This window comes from Saccostrea cucullata, unplaced genomic scaffold (assembly GCF_032062105.1).
Source record: "Saccostrea cucullata isolate Sc308-1 unplaced genomic scaffold, CSIRO_AGI_Scuc_v1 ctg267, whole genome shotgun sequence".
In the NCBI taxonomy this organism is placed as follows: Eukaryota; Metazoa; Mollusca; class Bivalvia; order Ostreida; family Ostreidae; genus Saccostrea; species Saccostrea cuccullata.
The window spans coordinates 197,879-216,433 of NW_026934971.1; the positions used below are offsets into that span (position 1 = coordinate 197,879).

General features: G+C 34.5%; 1 protein-coding gene across 1 annotated transcript; it reads right to left on the reverse strand.

Moving 5' to 3' along the window:
* Positions 1-67: 67 nt before the first annotated feature.
* LOC134241622 (organic cation transporter protein-like) lies at positions 68-13,334 on the reverse strand. The gene is made up of 10 exons (XM_062723644.1): positions 13,107-13,334; positions 6,288-6,561; positions 5,879-5,982; positions 4,410-4,564; positions 4,124-4,292; positions 3,536-3,748; positions 1,243-1,466; positions 740-921; positions 445-596; positions 68-296 (listed from the first exon to the last, which is right to left on the reverse strand). The coding sequence occupies exons 1-10, from the start codon at positions 13,247-13,249 to the stop codon at positions 206-208; spliced, it is 1,707 nt and encodes a 568-aa protein (XP_062579628.1). The 5' UTR covers positions 13,250-13,334; the 3' UTR covers positions 68-205.
* Positions 13,335-18,555: the final 5,221 nt, after the last annotated feature.

Here is an 18,555-nt window from a genome sequence, read left to right on the forward strand (position 1 = left end):
GTAAATTTTGCATTTACCTTCCCCTAGTAAATTCAAAATTTACAACATGATAGTATGATTTGTCACAGGAAAAACAGTTTCGAATCTCGGAAAGTGAAACTGTGCATTTAAGATAAATATCTCCCTTTGAAAGGACATGATTTCAGAATAGATTTCAAAACTCCTTAATGAAAGCACATATTCTTCAAATGTTAACAAGACTGCTTTACAGCTGATCATTTTCTATACTCTCTTCAACAAGGTGTCTCTCTGTTTCTTCTTTTCCATTGATTTCTTCCACAACTACCTTTCGGACTCTGTCAATGTCAAAAATATATTAATACTGAGATCAGAAACGCACTGAGGTAGGTACATGATATGTATTTGAGATAGAAAAGAAAACAGCAGAAAGGTTCCATTATTAAATCATCCACGCATGCGCACTTCCTTGCAGTATTATGTTACCTTCCAAAATTGATTCCATCCTCAATTGTCTCTGGTAATTTCTGGTTCAATGTTTCTGGTAAATAAAGGCACATGATACCGGCAGCTACAGAGGCAGCCCCAAAAATAACCAGAGGTAACGCCTCCCCGAGGGAGCCCTCTATAGACATGCCCTGTAAAAAACGATTTTAAATTAGTAGGCAGGTACTGGGTATATGAAAAGAAGATATATCAGGATCTTTAAGAAATAAATAAAAAAAAGTATGTGCAAAGGAACTAAATTGACAATTCTTAATCGCTGAAACAATAAACTTACGAGGGTGACAAAATATGGTGCAATCATGCTTCCAATTCTGGCAAAACAAGAGCCTGTTCCAAGAGCGATGTTCCTGATTACGGTGGGGAACAGTTCCACGGTGAAAATGAAAACCACCACAAAGGCAGTAGCGGCGGCGAACTTACCAATCACAGCCAGAGCAACGGTCAATGGTTGTAAAGCTGAAATGGATTTTAGTTTTAATTTTTAATGAAAAGATATATACGAGAGAAATAGTTTTTAAAAAATAAACTTACAAGAAAATCAACAAACTTGCCATCAAATTCTCATCAGTATTTAAAGAATCACCTTCTTAGTCTTTCTAGTATATTGGATATGATATAGCTGCAGAACTGTATCTCTCCGAAAAAAAATATATATATATTGACAGACCGGCCTGTAATATACTGTTTTTTTTTTTCGGAGAACTACAGTTCTGCAGCTAGATATAGTAGGGCATAAATGGATTTATTAAAGAGGTTTTTGTTTTTTGAAGAACTTACTTTCCCTGGCAAACGTCACTGTAAATATGGTACAAAGACAAGCCACGCCTCCTCCGACCATAAAAATTAAATGTAGTTTTTTACGTCCTATTCTGTCTAGTAAGAATATAGCGCACAGAATGCCGGGAAATTCCACAAGGCCCATGAGGAAAAAGTTCAGATAAAAGTTTCCGATGTTTCCTGCATTTAGTGTCACTCCATAATATGTCATACAAACTGCCAGCCTTCAAAAGACAAGAGGCCCACGGGCCTTATAGGTCACCTGAGTATTGTGTAACAACTTTCAAACAATTAAATTTGTGTTTTAAACCAGAGGCCATGAATTTCACAATTCACAATTTTGAAAGAGGCATCATTGCTTATCATAATTATAAACTTAGCATGCTTACTCTATTTTAATACTTGATACCAAGAGGTTGATCAGAGTAACAAAGAGAAAATGCACTTCTACTTTATAACCAGTTGTGAACCTCACCCAAAGGAACCACTGACCCTGGGGACACATATTTCAAAATTTTGCAAATTTTATCATAAAATGGCTGATTAATACCAAATAGCAAATTTCAAAGCATTAATTTATTTTCAGACTATGTACCCCCCCCCCCCCCGACCCAGGGGGGCATAAAAAATAACCATTTTGCTAGATGCACCTCTCTTCATCATAAATATATATACTTGGATCATTGGCATAAAACCCAGGAGCAAAGGAAAAGATTTTCAAAGAATTAATGTATTTTCACTATATAATCAATAGAGCCCCGCCCTAACAATGAATAGACAATTTTGGGGCCATAAAATTCACAATTTTGGAATAGGCACTCTTGCTCATCATAAATATGTACTTAGTTTATTTAATACCCAGAAGCAGAGAAGAAGATTTTCAAAGAATAAATGCATTTTCACTATATAATCACTAGAGCCCTGCCCTAGCATCAGAACTTCTGACCCTGGGGCCATAAAATTCACAATTTTGTAAGAGGCATTCTTGCTCATCATAACTATGTGCTTAGTAAATTTATTCAATCCCCAGAAGCAGAGAAGAAGATTTTCAAAGAATAAATTCATTTTCACTACATAATCAATATAGCCCCACCCTAACACCAGAACCCCTGACCCTGGAGCCATAAAATTTACAATTTTGAAAGAGGCACTCTTGCTCATCATAAGTATGTACTTGTTTAGTTTACTTAAAACCCAGGAGGAGCGAAAAAGATTTTTAAAGAATAAATGCATTTTCACTATATAATCTATATAGCCCCACCCTAGCACTAGAACCCCTGACCCTGGGGCCATGAATTTCACAATTTTGGTAGAGGACTCAATGCTCATTACATTCATGTCAACAGTTTGACTGCTTGATGTCCAGGAGTAAAGAAGAAGATTTTTAAAGATTGCATTAATTTTAGTGGTTTAGGCCCCACCCCTCAGGCCCAAGGGGGCGGGGACCATAAAATTCACAATTTTTGTTCCCCTTTACCCATTGATGCTGTATACCAAATTTGGTTGAAATTGGATCAGTGGTTTCAGAGAAGAAGTTGAAAATGTTCAAATGTTAACACACGACACACGACGCACACCCGCACGACGACGGACGAAAACGGATAGCAATAGGTCACCTGAGTTACTCAGGTGACCTAAAAATCCTAATACATATATAAATATACCCTTTAATGCTAAGTCCACCATATGACATGCCCAAAAAATTTCAATCGTTTGCAATGTGTATAGTTGATGGTTGCACTTCTTCGGAACGGGGGTATGAAAAAGTATATCGCGTTCAATTTGAGCAATAGGGTTACCAAATGCCGAAAGAAACTAAAACTTGTAGATGAATAGCAGCACTTCTTTTCTCATTACATTTAAGTACATGTATGTATTCTGTTGAGAAACTTGCATATAAATTTCAAATGTTGGCATTTAATTTAAGGTATTCATTAGTTGAAATAAAATTTGAAGTAGAAAAATATGAGTTACTGAGAATCTTTTTGAGATTTTACACATTGAAAATATGGCTTGGGATTTTTCATAGACAATGAATAGACAATGTTTTTCTGAAACATATGATGCGAATTAATCTACAAACATATATAAAGGAAACTAACTGGGAATAGAGGTATAGTGGTGGAATTATGCATATTTTGATAGACAAAACCAAAGGAGGTCCGTAAAATGACTGACACGTCAGCTAAATTGGAAGAATACATCCTTCAAAGAGGACGTCACGAAAACATGTCTCATGTACAAGACCTTAATCATATTAAAACACACTGATTATCCACATTTAGCAACTAACCAATTGAAACTCAGTATAGCTGCTCTAAGACACATCGTCTTGCTTTTGAGAAGGTCCATCAGACTTCCCGTCTTTTCTTCCTTTATAATGAGATTCTTGACAATCCCTGGCGACAACTTGGTTCCGTTCACCTTGGCTATCTTCTGTAGGATGGCATTGGCTTCTTCGTGGCGACCTTGGCTTATCAGCCATCGTGGAGACTCAGGAACCAACCTTAAACAACAAAAGAATTAAAATTACAAACTATAATATGGAATCCTGAAAAAGTATACCAGTTACCTCTAAAATGCAAGAGGTGGTTTGATTGATTGAACCGTATGTTGTTCAATACATCCCGTTCGAGAAGTTTTCAAACATATAGAGAAGTCACCAATTCCAGTGAAAGACTTACTTCGACCTTCACTCGGCACTCGGGGCCATTGAGCAGTGAAGGATCTTTATCATGTCAATGCCTGCTATGACAAGGGTCTTGGTTTATAAGGTCTCATCCGAAGGACCCGCAACTTTCACTTCAAATGCCGAGGCTTGTCGAACAAGAGAAGAGAGAGAAAGAAAGGAGAATAAAAGAGCTGTCAATGTTTGTCTTACCACCAATGTGGAATGATAATGAGACAGGATGCTGCGAGTACAACACATGAAATCTGCCAGTCACGTGATAAATAATACACAAGTGTTTGATACACCAGTCCAAAAGAGAAAAACATGTGCTGGATGGTTCCAGTGTACTTCCTTTTAGATGGTCCAACCAGTTCTTGGCCTATAAAAGATAACATTTCGAGACTATGCTGTGGCTATCAGTGATTATACGTGTAATTGACAAAATTTCTATTTAATGCCAATTTGTAAAAGGTCTAGCATTTTAGAAACGTCTTACCAAGAACATTGGTGCACAGAAAAGCGCCATGGTTTGTTGCTCCGATGATGAATTCTAAGATTGTAAAACTGATTATTTCCGGTGCCCAGCTGACTGCAAACGCGCTGACAATAAGCAGCAGGAACCCAATGTACATGCTGATTTTCCTCCCTACCCTTAAATTTGTTTGGAATGTATACAACATTATGAATAGTTTGTAAACAAGGCAAATTATCCGATTTTAATCAATACAGTCAAGTGTCGGTCAACTAGACACCAATAGTCCAAACACCTTACATTCTGGACGAAATGTATGGGGAACAGATTTTTTATGTACGTGTTTATCTGGCGATTATAAAAAATACGATTTAGTACGTGTTGATATTGATGATTTGCTCTCTAACAAGAGCGTCCGGATAAACGAAGCTGGACTGTATATGTGTTAAGGTTCACTACCTTCTACATATTCATATAAAATTTTGACTTTATTACTGAATTTTCCAAAATAATTTAATTTCGAGACAGATGCCCGCCATTTCAGTATTCCTTGCGATCCATAAATTGAGATTGATTGATTGATTGTATATTGTTTAACGTCCCTCTCGAGAATTTTTCACTCGTATGGAGACGCCATCACTTGCCGGTGGACAGCCATATATTTTGTCCCATGCTCTGCACTTTGGGCCATTGAGCAGAGAGGGATCTTTTTCGTGCCAGCACCTACTGCGACATGAGACCTCGGTGTATACGATCTCATCCGCAGGACCGGTCTCCATGTCCCACAGTCATCCTCTATCCAGAGTTGTCGTTCCCGCTACGCTCCCATACACACCTCTGTTAGCGCTTGTTTTACAAGATTCTTAGAATAATTGTAAAAGATTAAAAGTTGTATTGATAGTTGTTTTTAATCATATTTCTTATCAGAAAACATTATTTATTTAAATTTATTACACCATAAAGGTATTTTTTAATTAAGATTTTAATTTTAACTCCGCAAAATAGTTCCCTTAAAACTTTGAAAATAAGTCGTTTTGAGGGATTATAGATTTAAAATAAATGATGAATTATCATCTTCATCGATAATTACAATAATTCTAATTATTATATAAACTTCAAATTTCCACCGTTTAAAATTTGTACAAAAATCTTGTACAACGAGCGTTGACAGAGGTGTATGTGGGAGCGTAACGGGAACGACAACTCTGGATAGAGAATGGTCCCACAGTGGGATTCGATTCTGCGACGTGAGGATTGATTCATTACTTCACGACTCTAGAGCAGACGCTCTAAACACTGCGCCACGCGCGGGCGACCATAAATTAAATGAAATGACCTTTAAACTTGAAATTAGGAAGTTATAGTCATTTACCCCCTGAGAGTTAGCTCTCTTTTCAGAGGGCTGGTGTGCTAAATATTGAATTCAAATTTTATTTATATCTATACCTGAGTACAATTCAAGAGAAAAAAAACAGCAAGGAAATGCGATTTACCTGTCCGACGACCATCCAAACACGACATCACCAACCAAAACACCGAAGTAAAACACCATCCTGGAATGGGACACTAAAATCGCATCGTCACAGACGAGGTTATGCTATTTTTAAAAAAAAGATTTTTGAAAAAAGTATGCTTTAGTAGTTTGTTCCTTTATGTTTGATGCTTTGTTGTCCATAATGTAACAATATACCATTAAAGAGATCACGTACTAATATATATGTATTATATGTTAAATAGGTATTTACATTTGCTGTCCAATTCCTTATTGTTTTGAAAAATGAATATTCTTCAAAACAACTAATAAACTATGCATATTAAACCTTTATGATCAGATGGACTAAAGACACAAAAGGAATAGGCCACTGTTTTTATTTCAACATAAACCGTAATGAATGGAGATACCTCTGAGGTGAACGTTTCTTTGAAAATAGATTTGTCATAGACCCATTCGGAACATGGCTGAAGTGTTGCATTTGCACCAATAGTCAAATTTTGTGGCTCTGTCCCGTTATAAATGTATAACAACGCCGACACATTGAAGTTTGAAGCATGTGAATAGAAGTCACATTTGCTGTAACTTCCTTCGGAGTCTCTTGGGATAGACAGATCAACCAATCGCTGATGCTCATTGTTCTGGATGTCGTATGTATCATCTGGGTAGTCGGCGAGTTTACATCTGGAATTATTTCAATATAGAAAACATTTGAAGTTTTATGATTATAAAGTGAAGATTCTAAGAAATGGGACAACTTGTTTTTTTTTTACCTGTCCATTCGTCTGTTTAGCTGTTCGCAAAAACGCTTATCTTGCCAATAACCTTTGATTGGTTGGAACTATAGCGTTTACAGGTTTATTCTTTTTATTAAGGCATTTCTTTTGGGTATCAACATTCTGACCGTGCATTCTGACCCATTCCAGCTAAATGTTTGAACGATGGTGCTAGGGCTTTCATAGATCTAATCACTTGTAAATTTCTTAATGATAAGACCATTCATTGGGTTTAAATATTTTTACCTTGACCCTAGAGTTTGACATACTTTTAACAAACTTAAACCTTGACCGTAACATTTGAACAGTTAATTTCAGGGCTTTTACATGTATATTTCACAGATGTATTCCTTTTGACAAGATCATCCCTTGGGTACCAAAAATTTTGACCTTGTGACCTTGGAGATTGACCCACTTTAAAATTTTTTTAACTTTTAACTTTCGCCAAACTTTTCACGGTTGATGCTAGGATTTTCTTATTTCACAGCTGTTTATTTTAATTTGCGACAATATCTCTTTTTTGGTACAGTTTGGGTTTCATTGTCTTGTTATCTCTTTACCTTGAAGTTTGACTTGCATTTGAGAAACTTTAATCTTTGCCACGCTACCATACGGGTGTATCAATTCTTCGCAAAAACGTCTTTTTGTAGCTGTTCTGGCACATTAAGTAGAAATTCATGATTTGGATACTACTAGTATGTGTTAGATAAATCTCGTTACATGCATGCATAAATTCTTTGTGTTGATTTTATCATGGAATAAATCATTATGTACATGTAGTTTCTTCTGACATGCTTAAATTCCCTGATTAACATGTATACATGATGTCATTTGATAAAGTGATTTTAAGACTAATCAATCAAAGGACGGCAAATATTGTGGAAATCTTTGAAGCACGAAATATTGTTGTCCACGAATACATAAATCACATGTATAAACACGATATGTCGCGGCCCGCAACTTTGATTTATTTTTAAAGCAATGAGAACGAATATCATTAAAGTACAAAGCTGATATTGACACAGTGAGTTTTTTGGGAAAGAAAATGTCCAATTTTAGGTCACCTGAGTAAACTCAGGTGACCTATTGCTATCTGTTTTTGTCCGTCGTCGTCCGTCGTCCGTCGTGCGTTAACATTTAAACATTTTCAGCTTCTTCTCTGAAACCACTGAACCAATTTCAACCAATTTTGGCATATAGCATCTATGGGTGAAGGGGAACAAATTTGTGAATTTCATCAAAAACCACTAAAATTAGTGCATTCTTTAAAAATCTTCTTCTTTACTCTGGACATCAAGCAGTCAAACTGTTGGTATGATTGTAATCAGCATTGAGTCCTCTACCAAAATTGTGAAATTCATGGCCCCAGGGTCAGGGGTTCTAGTACTAGGGCGGGGCGCTATTGATTATATAGTGAAAATGCATTAATTCTTTGAAAATCTTTTTCTCCGCTCCTGGGTATTAAATAAACTAATTAAGTTCATAGTAATGATGAGCAAGAGTGTCTCTACCAAAATTGTGAATTTTATGGCCCCAGGGTCAGGGGTTATGGTGTGCTTTATTTATTATATAGTGAAAATGCATTATTTCTTTGAAAATCTTCTTCTCTGTTCCTGAGTATTAAATAAACTAATTAAGTACATAGTTATGATGAGCAAGAGTGTCTCTACAAAAATTGTGAATTTTATGGCCCCTGGGTCAGGGATTCTGGTGTTAGGGCGGGGCTCTATTAATTATATAGTGAAAATGCATTAAATAAATATTAAATTAACTAAGTACATAGTTATGATGAGCAAGAGTGCCTCTACCAAAATTGTGAATTTTATGGCCCCGGGGTCAGGGGTTCTGGTGTTAGGGCGGGCACTATTGATTATATAGTTAAAATGCATTTATTCTTTGAAAAGCTTCTTCTCTGCTTCTGGGTATGAAATAAACCAATTAAGGACATAGGTATGATGAGCAAGAATGCTTCTACCAGAATTATAAATTTTATAGCCCCGGGGTCAGGGGTTATGGTGTTAGGGCGGGGCTCTATTGATTATATAATGAAAATGCATTACTTCTTTGAAAATCTTCTTCTCTGTTCCTGAGTATTAAATAAACTAATTAAGTACATAGTTATGATGAGCAAGAGTGTCTCTACAAAAATTGTGAATTTTATGGCCCCTGGGTCAGGGGTTCTGGTTTTCTATTGATTATACAGTGAAATTGCATTTATTCTTTGAAAAGCTTCTTCTCTGCTTCTGGGTATGAAATAAACCAATTAAGGACATAGTTATGAAGCAAGAATGCTTCTACCAAAATTGTGAATTTTATAGCCCCAGGGTCCGGGGTTATGTTGTTAGGGTGTGGCTCTATAATGATTATAAAGTGAAAATACATAACATCTATAAAAATCTTTTTCTCTACTCCTGGGTAATAAGCAGATGATCTATTTATATGGTTACATGTATGAGGTGCAAGGGCTTTTCTTCCTGAATTGTGAATTTCAAGGCCCCTGGGTCAGGGATACCAAAGAGGGGGGGGGGGGTCTCTACTTATATACTAAAAATGAATTGTTTGAAATTTGCTCCTTGGTATTAATCAAACATTTTTGATAAGCAAGTGTGCATTTTCAAAAATTGTGAATGTGAATATCATTAAAGATTACTGAATATTACTGATTAATAGTTGACACAGTGAGTTTTTTTTAAGTGTATAATGAAAATGTCCAAATTTGTTTTTGCTAAAACATGAAGCAAATTCAATCCTTTGAAAGTTGTTGCATGATGCTCAGGTGACGCCATGGTCCTTTTTTTGAAATATTGAGTTTATTTACTGTCGCCTTGGTAACCTAGCAGAAGGCATCATTATCTAAATATTGAATGTAGTTGAGGGTAACATTGAAAATCTCCACTCCAAGAAAACTAAATGTATTCAACTTAGGCAATGATTTTCGAGCGTTGAAATTTTTCAATGTTACTAAAAGTATGCAGTATGTATACTATAGCGCTACAATAATGTTTGTGTTTTTACTTTTTGACCTTTACCTTCTTTTGAAAAACTTTAACTTTGTCCTAAATTTAGGTCTATGCTTTGACCTTATATTTTGACGTACATTTGGAAAATATTTTAAGCTTCAATGCCTATAACTTTTAATGGTTGCTGCTCGGTTTTCACTTTTCACTTATCCATTTCCTCTAATAAGACTTTTTTCTTTGGTACCATTAATTGATTTGCCTCTTTACAATTACCTTGGAATATGACGTACACTGTTTGAAAAACTTTAACTTTGACCATATTTTCTGAATTGTTGGTACGTTGGCATTTTTATATACCATGTTTAATGTTCCTTATGACATGATCTTTCTAAGGGTATCAACACTTCTGACATTGGAGTTTGACCTACGGAAAGCTTTAACCTTGACATTGTGCTTTAATATGATGTTTCACAAACACATCTTGTTTGGAGTATCACCCGTCGGCAAGTATTATTAAGTGTTTTTATGTCCCATCACTCTGGGAGGCGGTGTTTCATTATTCAGAGGGTAATAGTGATTGATTGATCGTATATTGTTTAACGAGAATTTTTCACTCATATGGAGACTTGCCAGTGGAGAGCTGTAAATTTTTTCCTATACTCGGCACTTAGGGCCATTGAGCAGGGAGGTATCTTTTTCGTGCCTGCACCTACGGCGACAATTGATCTCGGGTTTTTACGGTCTCATCCGAAGGACCAGTCTCCACGCCCCACATTGGGATTCGAACCCGTGACGTAAGGATCAACTCCTTACTTCGCGACTCTATAGCAGACGCTCTAACCACTGCGCCACGCGGGCGACGAGGGTAAGTGTTTTTCGACGATTCAACTAATTGACTTGAAAGTATGATATTGATATATTGTTCTCATTGTCAATGTCCTCTGTTTTTTTCTAAAAACTCTCTTCACTTTGTAACATTACTTAATTAATAAACATCTTGCTGTCCTCAGCCCGCGGTATTCTATACATCTGGCGATAAATCAATAAACTTCGTACAATGCCAGTGACATTATTCACCGAAAATCAGATAATATATAGAATATTCATTGTCTTCCTAGAATTTATGTCGGAAATATTTAGCTGGTACGTTATTTTCATTTCTGCAATTTTAGATAAAGACTTGAAACCGTGCTCAGCCATTATACATGTACAAAGTAAATGTTGCATACATGTATCAAGATTTCTCTATACTTATATGAAACTATGGATTCAGCACAATTTGATTTATTTAATTAAGTCCATTTCAGTAGAATATAAATGACAAATAAAAAATTATTTCAAAGCTCTTTTGATAAATGGCTGTCTTTCGACCAAAAGAAACAGACATGTTGACCTAAAATGATTAGGATTTATTTTATAAAAAGCGCATTGACCCCTTAAAGGTGATTGAAGGAAGCCGATATTGACTAGGAAAAGGGACGTCATCCTTACCCTAGAAAGATTTATTCAAATTTATAAATACATGTGCCGTTTTCTGACACGGTCAATAACATTACCGTGTTTACACTAACAAATTCAAGTGTTTTTTGGTTGAAATGCCTGTGAGAGAATCATCTAAGGGGATCCAAACTCTTCAACAACAAGTCCACCGTGGCTCAAATCTAAAAACCTGAAGACGTTGGCCGGGGCTAGTAACTATATTTACAGAGTATACAAACAAAACTCCGTCCGAAGTCTGCCTACAACAAACAGTACTATATACATTCTCCGTGCCGTACCACCAGAAAAGATTTGTGAATTGCTTGATCTGATGCTCTCTTCGATCATCATTGGATATGTATATACTAAATAGAGTACGTGTGCCTGATTATACCCCCCGCTTGAAAAGTGGGAGGGTATACTGAAATCGGTATGTCCGTCCGTCCGTCTGTCTGTCTGTTACGCTTTGGGGTACCCATCTCTTATCCGCAACTCCTCTTATACCACTGAGTGAAATTTAATGAAGCTTTCACAGAATCTATATTACATATTGCCATTATGCGCCTCCTATTTTACTTTTTGATCCGACACATATTTTGGGTTTCCCGGCCACAGCAAAACATGGACTTTGCCATTATAACCATATGGGAGGCGGGGGGTATCATTTAGTGAGCTCATTGCTCACAGTACCTCTAGTTTGTCTGCTAGTATAAAGTTTACGAATTCTTTACCGTATGAAATAATCGTTTTGACGCTGCGTTTGATTTTCTCTGTGAGTCGCTGAAAGATGTCAGACGAAATATAGATATTAGACTATAAATCTTTGTCTTTTTACCTCTACATTTATTTTTAAAATTCTGAATCATAAATTTCTAAACATTCATTGCAAGACTGCTATGCCTATGTCACAATGAATTACGTCAAAAACGTATTATTACGCTTGACGTTATTTTTTAAAATATGCTCAATTTGAAGCCTTATTCTGGAGGAAAAATTGTCTCATTATCTACACTGAAATTAAATTATAAGAAATGAAGCTTATTCAACTTATGTTATACGATATCAGCTCAGAACCATAAAATATTAACCCCCTTCTTTTCATCGTCTCAAGCCACGGTCCGGAGTCCGCATATAGCTCTCTCCTACAGAATGGGAGAGGATCGTACATTATGGACGTGGTTTGCCACGATGCATTCTTTTAGAAGTTCGTAAAACTGAGGGATCAAAAATTATAGAACAGATGCAAAGTGGTCGACGATTATGGCTATACGTTATCTGAGTCCTGCGATCTGTCAGATTAAACAGATCTCTACTCATATATAATTTAATTCTGGTTGTAATGCTGTATTTGATTGGATAAAAAATTTACTTTATATCGTATAAAATGGGTTGCCTACGTCACAATATGACTTTCGTCAAAAACGTATCAATCCGCCTGACGTTACATTCAAATGTTGTATAAATTGAGAACAATCATCTTTTTTTCTTACATCAAATGAATGAAAATTAAATTATAAGCAATGAATTTAATAGCTACCCATTTTATACGGTATAAACTGGGTTAGAACAGTTTACGCTTTTTTATAAACCGCTTCGCGGTTTATAAAGCGTAAACTGCCCCAACCCAGTTTATACCGTATAAAATGGGTAGCTATTAAATTCATTCCTTAAATAATATGTTTCGTATTCACTTTTACCTGACCTTTTTTTTAATTTTTGAATAATTTTCAATGCTCAGAAATTGAGAATAATCCATAAATTATCAATCGCAGTCTAGTGGCCGAAAAGCGCCTAGTCGTGTTTTATCTTATTCATGTACACAATGTATTTATTTTGGCATAAAAATTTAAAATCTAAAATTTTTTTTAAAAAAAGTGTTAATTAAGATTAATTTACTGTCTAGAAAAAAGATACTGTCCATTGACCGTTTTGCTCTTCAATGAATAAACCAATTTAATCAGTTGTAAAATGATAGTTCCAACTTAGTCTATAGAAAAAAAAATTTAATTGATACCTGTAATTCGGTGTTTCCATAACAAAAACCAAATGCATCATGAATAATCCGCAGGCAAAGGAGGGGATGCATAAAAGAAAATACACAAACTTTTGATATTTTCCAAATTCTCCAACATCTTTGAGAATATCGTCGAACTTCATGTCGATACCAGACTCGGATTTAATTTACGCGATCTTCGAGGGTACTACAGACTTTATGTCAAAATGAGGTCACATGATTACGAATGAATGAATGCTTGCATACGCGCGTAGTAGCGTAGAATTGTTCTAGGCTTCTAGCTATTATTGTATTGTGGCGAAAGGTGAAGGTATTTGTACTACAAACATACATAAGCGCACTTTCATATGCCTCGAGTAATGTATGACCACTGGGTACAATTTATTTCAACGCTCTAGAAAAATTTTATCCCAAAATTGCCTAACAGATGTGAAAAGTAAATATGACAGTAGTACGTATTGAGTGTGTCTGGTTTCAATGAATATTTTACATTTCTTGTAAAGTCGTAATTAAATTAATAAACATTTTGATCCTAATTGGGAGTTTTGTACAGTATTTAAGTGAATCTTTGGGTTTTTTCATCGTGTTGTCTTTGTAAAAAGGCTAATTATAATTTCTTTCCCTCTTTCCCTTTTCATTGCATATATTGTATTGCATCTTTCAAAGTCGTTTTAGGTCGGTAACAAGAATACATGTATTGGGGTTTTCTTGACCTACAAAACAACTCTGTTGCACATTTGGAGTCAGTAGCTCGATCTTATCATAAACAAATTTTAACTGACACGTGTTATCTTGTGAGTTGAGTGGGTCAGTCGTTAGTGCCCAGTATCAAGTGCGCTTGAGAGTTTTAGTAGGTTTGAACACATGAAGTGCTATTGACTGAAACATACCGGTATACCATATGCTGCATTCTAATTTTACACATATTTTATCGGGTGGTATCTTTAGTCTCTCCACCCCCAATTAAATTCAAAATCTCCGCTTGTTCTTAAACAAGGAAAATATTGAAATCCTATTTCGGGGAGGAATTAGTACGTGGTGGTGGTGGTGGGGGGGGGGGTAGATTTCAACTTCTTTCAGTTCCAGAATTTATTTAACACTCGTTTACTCTACTACAAACGGCCTTTTAATAAATATATTCGATAGTAGTAACAGGTATGTTTGGATTAAAAGTTCCGGGGAAACCCCCCCCCCTCCCATACCACGTCCCTGAAGACATGTAATGATATGGCACTTATTAAATGTATGAAAATAAAGCATGTGTGATATATATTATATAAATTACGATTATAAATCTGTGGTGGAATGGTCAAGGAGATCTAGTGTACTGTTTAAACTGTTTACTTAATTGTTCTGTTAGACTTAGTCCCGCAAATGAAGTTAGCCTGATGTAAGGACAGACAAAAAATTACGCAGTTGGCAAGTAAATTATGCTGGTGCATACTCTAGTGACTCTTCTAGCGGTATTTTGCAGTAAATAGTACATATTGTTATTTTATTTCTGTACGCATCAACAAAGATAACCGAATGTCTCTAACAAATACTAGTAACCCTTTATTCACAGGGAAACAAATGTCATGACATCGAACCTCATTACCGATTTTCAGTATACAAGGAATTTCGCTTGTTGTGTACATGTATCCTAGGTCATTGTTCTCCGTAAAGTCTATCAAGAAAACAGAACTGAGCTAATTAAATTTTTAAACATCTTCATTATTCTAACATACATGTGACTATTTATTAAGCTGTGTTAAAGTTATTTGCAACAGGTATAGGACGCTAACATCGAACACCATCGGCTTTTGCCGTTTTCTTTTTTCTGTAGGAGTAAGAAATCAACACTGCATGTTGTTTTCGAATAAAGAGAAAATACGGACGCAAATACATGTAAATACTTACTAATTAATTCCAGTGTAATTTTGTCAAAAATATGCATTGTGGAATTAAATACAGTCCACTAAAGACACGATTAGGCAGGAATTGTATGTCATTAAAAAATATAGTCTCAAATCCAACGGTAAATCGTAAAAATTATAAAACATTGATGTGAAAATTGATGGTTTTTCAGATATACGAGGGTCATTCAAAAAGATCGAAGACTTTTGTCCTAACTTTTTTATTTAACGTCATATTATATCCAAATCTGGTACAAATATTTTAAAAACAGATTCAAATAATTTGAGTAAAAAAATTGGAATGTATCTTCATATTTATTAAAATTACCAAGGATTTAGAACAGCAAAAATGGGGTCACGGAGCACCGTCAAAATTGAGTAATTTACTAATTTCCACTCTATAGTATTTACAGCCATATCTCTAACAAATGGAGCTGAAACGAAATAAAATTTACATGTTTAAATAAAGTATTTCTGTATTAATTAAAATGAAATCAGGTTATGTAATATGTCGCTCCATTTAAAAGATATCAGTTTCTAAATACATATGGACCTGATTAAAAAAGCAAAAAAAACATGACGTTGGAGGACGTCACGGAGCAGCAAGTTGCAATAAAATTGTACTTTACATTCGGGAAACTTCTTCTACAAGCTTAAAAAATCCGTATAAACCAGGATCTGTATGAAAAATAATCTGTGTATTTGTATTAAATGGAAAATACAATTTTTGAGTGGTAGCGAGTTTGAATCGAACGATGGATTGTCTGCAAAGTACGGAAGCGTATTAGTGCCACTTGCACACTTTACTTTTTTTTAATTTCGACACTTTAATCTGTAAATTTTACACTTTAAAGTGTAAATTTTACACTTTAATCTGTAAAATTTACACTTTAATCTGTAAAATTTACACTTTAAAGTGTAAATTTTACACATTAATCTTTAAATTTTACACTTTAATCTGTAAAATTTACACTTTATTTGTTTATTCACATAGTCAATTTAGCATCTTCACACATCCTCAGTAACACATTTTTAAGCCAACAAACCATGTTTCGTGCATGATAAAATTTAATTCTGATGTTTTATATTAAAGTAAAACTTTTCTTTGAATATAAAGTGAAGAGCATATCAAACATACATGCGCATATTCCCGATCACAGGTGCTTGAGGACCCCTCCCCCCTTAATATAGATTCAAGGGCCTGTTAGACTTTTTTCACATAAATAATATATGGATGACACAATTGTGATATAATCTATAAATCCTATCAATTCAGAAAATTTGCTTAAACTAACATTTTATTGGCTTACAAATGTGTTACTGAGGATGTGTGAAGATGCTAAATTGACTATGTGAATAAACAAATAAAGTGTAAATTTTACAGATTAAAGTGTAAAATTTACAGATTAAAGTGTAAATTTTACAGATTAATGTGTAAAATTTACAGATTAATGTGTAAAATTTACAGATTAATGTGTAAAATTTACACTTTAATCTGTAAAATTTACAGATTAATGTGTAAAATTTACACTTTAAAGTGTAAAATTTACACTTTAAAGTGTAAAATTTACAGATTAAAGTGTAAATTTTACAGATTAATGTGTAAAATTTACAAATTAATGTGTAAAATTTACAGATTAATGTGTAAAATTTACAGATTAAAGTGTAAAATTTACAGATTAATGTGTAAAATTTACGGATTAATGTGTAAAATTTACAGATTAAAGTGTAAAATTTACAGGTTAATGTGTAAAATTTACAGATTAAAGTGTAAAATTTACAGATTAAAGTGTAAAATTTACACTTTAAAGTGTAAATTTTACAGATTAATGTGTAAAATGTACAGATTAAAGTGTAAAATTTACAGATTAATGTGTAAAATTTACAGATTAAAGTGTAAAATTTACAGATTAAAGTGTAAAATTTACAGATTAAAGTGTAAAATTTACACTTTAAAGTGTAAATTTTATAGATTAATGTGTAAAATTTACACTTTAAAGTGTAAAATTTACAGATTAAAGTGTAAAATTTACAGATTAAAGTGTCGAAATTAAAAAAAAGTAAAATGTGCAAGTGGCACTAATACGCTTCCGTAGCAAAGACACAGGTTAAAGTTAAAAATATTATCGGAAGAGTTAGGAACGTCATTGAACGTGATGTGTGCTTCACTGTTGCAGAATTAATAGGGTTACATGGTAAACTGAAGAATTTGAAAACAATGACATTCTTATTTAAGCTATATTTGTACAATTGTTCGCAAACTAGGTGTTAAGTGTTTTGGATATGTTTTTTTGAATGGAGAAGACGCTAAAAACAGTGTTTGAAATTAAGAAAATTAGTATAATTTTGACAAACTTTCTCTACGTTGTCTTTGACGTTACAATGTTGGTTAACCGTGCTCCGTGGTAACAAAACATGTTGCTTTAAATTTTGGCTAACATGAGTTCTATTTAATCAAATGGAATGAAACTTCACACTTCGACAAAATAAATGTTTATGTTTACGAATATGTGTTGATCTATAATCTTATAATAATTATATGACGATGAGAAGCATTGTCTACGTATTTTTTGAATGACCCTCGTATAATTCAGAAAATATATACTTATTACATTTCGCTATTTAAAGTGCGTGCGGAAGGGTAGGCCGAGAAGATTCTTCTTCTCTTCTAATTACTGACCGATATCTGATGAGGAAACGTCAGGTTGTACTCATCAGTAAACCACTGGACACTGGCCATACAATATCCAATCCCACAGGGGAAAGAATTTGTTATCATAATTAAGGACAAAGTAAAGTAATGAATCGTTCTGACCAATAACATTAAACTATACGGGTCACTACAGCCAAGTGAGTTCGGTGCGTTGGGATGGACAAGTACAGAGTACATCACTAGTGAACCATAATCGTATCATCTTGTTTATTTTTGTAAGGTTTGCATCTCTCTCTCTCTCTCTCTCTCTCTCTCTCTCTCTCTCTCTCTCTCTCTCTCTCTCTGGAGGTGGGTGGGGGGTGACCGTGGATCATAAATTAGATTCCAGAAGAATTTCTAATACATATGTCGATGCCTTATCCTCAGACACCCGTAACAAAACGTATCGTTTTTGCTACATATGTTTTAAGGGTAAATCTTATCATGTGGATTTAGGAAAAAAAGGGTTTTCACATCTCATTTTACATTCACGTAGTGTGCTTTATCTCAGAATTTTTCCGGAATATGATGACAATATGCATTAATAAATGTACTTGATCTTTCACCTCAACATGCGTAACATCAGAAATAGCGTAGATAAAGAAAATGTGTTCCAGTAAAACTTGTTCAAAGCGGCTTGATCGAATTCATTCTTGTTTTAAAAAAATGAAGATCCCAACTTATTTTTGTTTATTCGAACAATTTACTATGGTCCTTGCTTTTAATTTTAGAATATGGTAGGTACACTTGTATGTGAAAAGTCCAATAAGAAATATTAAACGAAGTTTAATAATCACATTCAATAATGTTCCACCTGATTAAGCAAACGTCTGTTTTTGTATATTTCTATGCTTTTTTTTTT

Excerpts from the sequence above, each read along its gene's own strand:
- LOC134241622 (XM_062723644.1), bottom strand. The coding sequence starts at position 13,249 with ATGAAGTTCGACGATATTCTCAAAGATGTTGGAGAATTTGGAAAATAT. Across the intron at positions 4,293-4,409 it reads TCTGTGCACCAATGTTCTTG|GCCAAGAACTGGTTGGACCA; the intron begins GTAAGACGTTTC and ends TATCTTTTATAG. Across the intron at positions 297-444 it reads GATGGAATCAATTTTGGAAG|AGTCCGAAAGGTAGTTGTGG; the intron begins GTAACATAATAC and ends TGACATTGACAG.